Source organism: Babylonia areolata, chromosome 18 (genome assembly GCF_041734735.1).
Source record: "Babylonia areolata isolate BAREFJ2019XMU chromosome 18, ASM4173473v1, whole genome shotgun sequence".
Lineage (NCBI taxonomy): Eukaryota > Metazoa > Mollusca > Gastropoda > Neogastropoda > Buccinidae > Babylonia > Babylonia areolata.
In genome coordinates, this window is record NC_134893.1 from 64,988,430 (window position 1) to 64,993,429 (window position 5,000).

Sequence of the window (5,000 nt, forward strand, 5' to 3'; positions counted from 1 at the left end):
TGGGTTACACACAATAAAACGGACAAATTATCATCGTTGTCTGCTTTATACAGCGCACGGACCCAGTCTGACCATCATTATGATTCGGGGGGGTAAGGGATTTCACAACACTAGAAGGGCACAGTAATAGTACTCATCACACACACACACACACACACACACACACACACACACACACACACACACACACACACACACACACACACACACACACACACACACACACACACACACTCACACACACACACACACACACACACACACACACACACACACACACACACACACACACACACACAGCGTCAGGGCTTTACTTTGGGACATTCCTCCATGGTTCACTGATTTCCACCCTTCAGTTTGGTCCCCGATATTTTTTCGTTTGGTTTCTTCCCTATCACAGTGCACTCCAGAGCGATTGTCAAAGCAAGAAGACCTCCACGGAGCCTTCTCCCATGCAAAGCGTCACCCGATACGATACACAGGATGGGAAAAGACGCAGAAAAAAACAAAAAACCGCCCTAGATGGTTCTGAACTTGACGACATACATGTTCATCACATAATTATCAATAATGCAGTCACGGTTTATTGATGATGAAAAATGATTGATGTCTAGCTCTCGTCCGCTGTGGTGGAATAGTCTGAGCGCGAAAGTTCATCACAATCATCACTGTTTCGAACTTTTAATTTTTCTCTCTTTTTTTTTTCTTTTTTAAAATATTTTTTTTTAGCGCATGGAATCTCTGTGATTGAAGACGTGTGTATCATTCGTCACGATTGAATTGAAGACTGATGATGGAGTCTCCCGTCGGACCGACGGATGAGTAGGCAGGCAGGCTTATCTGTCGGTGTGTGTCCTCATAATGGGAGAAGCGGCCGATTCTGGATGCGCAGCACTTCCCACGGGTGTTGCAAGGGAAAACGTCTCCAGAAGTTGAGCCCTGCTTCCTTCGCTCACGCTTCTCCTTAATGGCCTTCGTTCTCTCCATTGAATTGAAGACTAAAACTTGTGTATTAAACATTCCACTCTTAACTCATGTCGGTTTGATCGTAGAGATCATCAGGAAAAAAAACAAATGTCCCTATCTCTTTGCTGCTCAATATCAATACAACAACGCTAACATCTACAACATTGTCATCCATCCACAACAACAACAACAACAACAATAATAATGATAATAATAACAATAACTAATGATAGTAGTGGTAGTAGTAGTAGTAGTAATATTGTCATATAATTATCATTATTATTACTATATCATAATTATTATCATCATTATCACAATCATCATTATCATTATTATCATCCAGTGCTGTAAAGAAACAGGAAAGAAATGTTATCCTTCCTGTTCAAATAATGAAGACATTCATATCCAAAAGTGCACAAGTAAAAAAAAAAAAAAAAAAAAAACCACCTATTTTGATGGACAGGACAAACTTTCAATTCGGGAATGATTTCACACACACACACACACACACACACACACACACACACACACACACGAGCGCGTGCACGCAAGCACGCACTCCCTAATCCCCCACCCCACCCCACCCCTCACACACACATTTCACGGTATGACGTGGGCATGTGACTATGAATCCACTCTGTCTATATCCTTCATTCATAACTTTAGTTCTTCATTAGCTCAGTATAAATCAAACGTTACACATTATGACTAATGTTTCTTATATATATATATATATATATATATATATATATATATATATATATAATTTTTAGCCTTTTGTTCCACACAATATGGTAAGCAGTCACATCCATCTCAGTCAGCAATCAGTTCTGTACTGAAAACACTTGGCGCACAGTTTTGGGGAGATGAGAACTGCAAATGTTTGGAGAAGGGGTGGCTGATTGGAACAAGATAAAAAGATGTTATTGAAGATTGTTTTTCAAACAAAGGCTTGACATTTGACACAGCACGGACAATCCGCTTTTTTTTTTTCTTTCGATGGACAGAATGTTGAGGAATATTGTCAAGAGATCTTTCACCCTTTCGAAGTTTCTGCAACACACATGGTTTCGTTTCGTCAGAAACTAGTTATATCAGTCGATTGAGAACACTTTGGGGCGAATATATATTTAAAAAAAAAAAAAAAAAAAGGGGGGGGGGGGTCGGAGGTGAGGGTGGTGGCAGCACAATTGAGGGCTCCTTGACTTGTTCGGCGAAGGAGGTGGCTGTGATGTTTTTAACTCATAACAAAGGCGCTCATGTGACGGATGGTCATCTTCCGGTCATCTCCTGTTTGATTCCGGTTCCGGTTCCGAACTTCCGGTTTGTTGGCGCACACCCTCACGTCTTTTTCTTTCTATTTACTTTCTTTTTTTTTCTTAATTTCTATTTTGTTTTTTCTTTATTTTTCCCTTTTTCTTCTTCTTTCATTATTGTATTCTTTTTTTGGGGGGGTGGGGGGTGGGGGTGGGGGGTGGGGGTGGGGGTTCTGTCTTGAACGGGTGAAGACAGGTCGATGAACTATTACGCGGGTACTGCAAAGTCCTGTCAGTATTCCCGTTTTTCGTTTCTTTCTCTGTCTCTCTCTCTGTCTCTCTCTCTGTCTGTCTGTCTCTCTCGGGTAGGCCAAGGAACTATTAGTCGGGTAACTTTAAATACTGTCAGTATTCCCCTTTCTCCTTCTTTCTTTATCTCTCTCTGTCTCTCTGTCTGCCTCCCACGGGTAGGCTGATGAACTACTAGGCGGGAACTGCAAGTACTGTCAGTATTCCCGTTTCTGTTTCTTTCTCTGTCTCTCTCTCTCTGTCTGTCTGTCTGTCTGTCTGTCTCTCTCTTTCTGTCTCTCTATCTGTCTCCGACGAGTAGGCCAATAAACTATTATGCGGGTAACTGCAAGTACCGTCAGTATTACCGTTTCTCCTTCTTTCTGTATATGTCTCTGTTTCTCTGTCTGTCTCTCGGGTAGCCCCCTGGAGGGTGTGATTAAGGGAGGATGGGGGTGGGGGTGGGGGCGGGGGGGGGGGGGGCGTTCCGGTGTGTGACCCCGAAACCAAGTCCCCCCCCCCACACCCCACACCCCCTCGCGCTCATCACACCCACACACCTATGCCCTAGACAGAGCTAATCATCTCCGAGTCGGAGTGGTCGGAGCCCTCGTCACTGCTGGCCTCGATGCCCGTCTTGGGTTTGCGTCGGGCAGGTCTCCGGGCGGCTCCTCGTCCCTCCAGTCCCACAGACTCCTTGCCGTCCTGAAAGACACAGGGAACAAACTGGTGAGAGTGAGAGAGAGTGAGAGTGAGACTGGGGGGGGGAGGGGAGAGAGACAGAGTGAGAGAGAGAGGGGAGGAAGAGAGAGGGGAGGGAGAGAGAGGGATGGAGGGAGAGAGAGGGATGGAAGGAGAGAGGGAGGGAGGGAAAGAGAGAGAGGGGGAATGGAGAAAGAGAGGGAGATGGAGAGAGAGAGGGGGAGGAAGAGAATGAGAGGGGGAGAGGGGAGAGAAGGATGGAGGGAGGGAAAGAGAGAGAGGGGGGATGGAGAAAGAGAGGGAGATGGAGAGAGAGAGGGGGAGGAAGAGAATGAGAGGGGGAGAGGGGAGAGAAGGATGGAGGGAGGGAAAGAGAGAGAGAGGGATAGAAGGAGATGGAGAGAGAGGGGGGAGAGAAGGTGGAGGGAGGGAGGGAGAGAGAGAGAATGTACTAAGAGAGAGAGAGAGAGAGAGAGAGAGAGAGAGAGAGAGAGAGAGAGAGAGAGAGAGAGAGAGAATGTGAAAGTGAAAGAGAAAGGGAGATGTTCAGATTCTGATTTAGACGATTTATCCCTTAAAATGCGTAGGCCCCTCACGAAGAGGTAAAATAAGCACCATACATGATATCAAAGAAAAGGAGAAGCCAGAACAATCTGATAACTAACCGATGAGATACCAATACACACACTTACAAGAGAAGCATACAGAGAGACAGAGAGAGAAAGAGAGAGAGAGGGGGGGGGGCAGAGAGACAGAGGCACAGAGAGAGGCACAGAGAGACAGAGGCAGAGACAGACAGAGAGAGTGACAGAGAGACAGACAGACAGAGACAGAGACAGAAAGAGATTCAGATTCAGATGATTTATTCCTTAACAGGCATCGTACGGCTCTCATGTGAGGGTAAAAAAACAACGGTCATAATGTCAAACAAAATTGAGATAACTGACCACTCATCAATGCAGTATTAGTTATTCGGATGAGACGATAAACCGAGGTCCCGTGTGCAGCATGCACTTAGAGCACGTAAAAGAACAAACGGCAACAAAAGGATTGTTCCTGGCAAAATTCTGTAGAAAAATCGACTTCGATAGGAAAACAAACAAATAAACCTACATGCAGGGGAAAAAAAAAAAGGGGGGTGGCGCTGTAGTGTAGCGACGCGATCTCCCTGGGGAGAGCAGCCCGAATTTCACACAGAAAAATCTGTTGTGACAGAGAAATACCAATACCAATACACACTATTATATGCGAGATATACAGAGAGAGAGAGAGAGAGAGAGAGAGAGAGAGAGAGAGAGAGAGAGGAGATGGCAAGAGAGACAGAGAGATAGAGTGAGAGAGTGAGGTAGAGAGAGAGAGAGAGAGAGAGAGAGAGAGAGAGAGAGAGAGAGAGAGAGAGAGAGAGAGAGAGCAGTGTCCTAGGTTAGTAGTCATCTGCCGTGATATATGTGGGAGGGGCATTGGGGGGTGTATGGTACTTTGTCCCAACCCTTTTAATATCTGTGTCTGTCTGTGTTCTGTTGATAAACGTTTTGTTTTGTTTTCATTTATTTATTGACTAATCTATCTATCTCTTCCTTTATTTTTCATTATTTATGTGGAGGAAGAGGAATTTTGTTTAATGTCCCAATAATAATAATAATAATAATAATAATAATAATAATAATAATAATAATAATAATAATAATAATAATAATTCATAACTTTTCTATGACGCGATATTCAGTACTAAAGCTGCTCAAGGCGCCTTACATATCGAGCCAGATAAAAACATTACAACAGCTCAAT

The 5,000-nt window shown here is 44.2% G+C and overlaps 1 protein-coding gene across 1 annotated transcript in view; it reads right to left on the minus strand.

Annotated features, from left to right (window-relative positions):
- Window positions 1-3,065: 3,065 nt before the first annotated feature.
- The window catches only part of LOC143292121 (adhesion G protein-coupled receptor L2-like), a 148,861-nt gene continuing 146,926 nt past the window's right edge, over window positions 3,066-5,000 (minus strand). Inside the window, exon 27 of the mRNA XM_076602310.1 lies at window positions 3,066-3,215. Within this exon, the coding sequence (XP_076458425.1) occupies window positions 3,078-3,215 (138 nt within the window). The 3' untranslated portion in view covers window positions 3,066-3,077. The remainder of the gene's footprint in view (window positions 3,216-5,000) is intronic.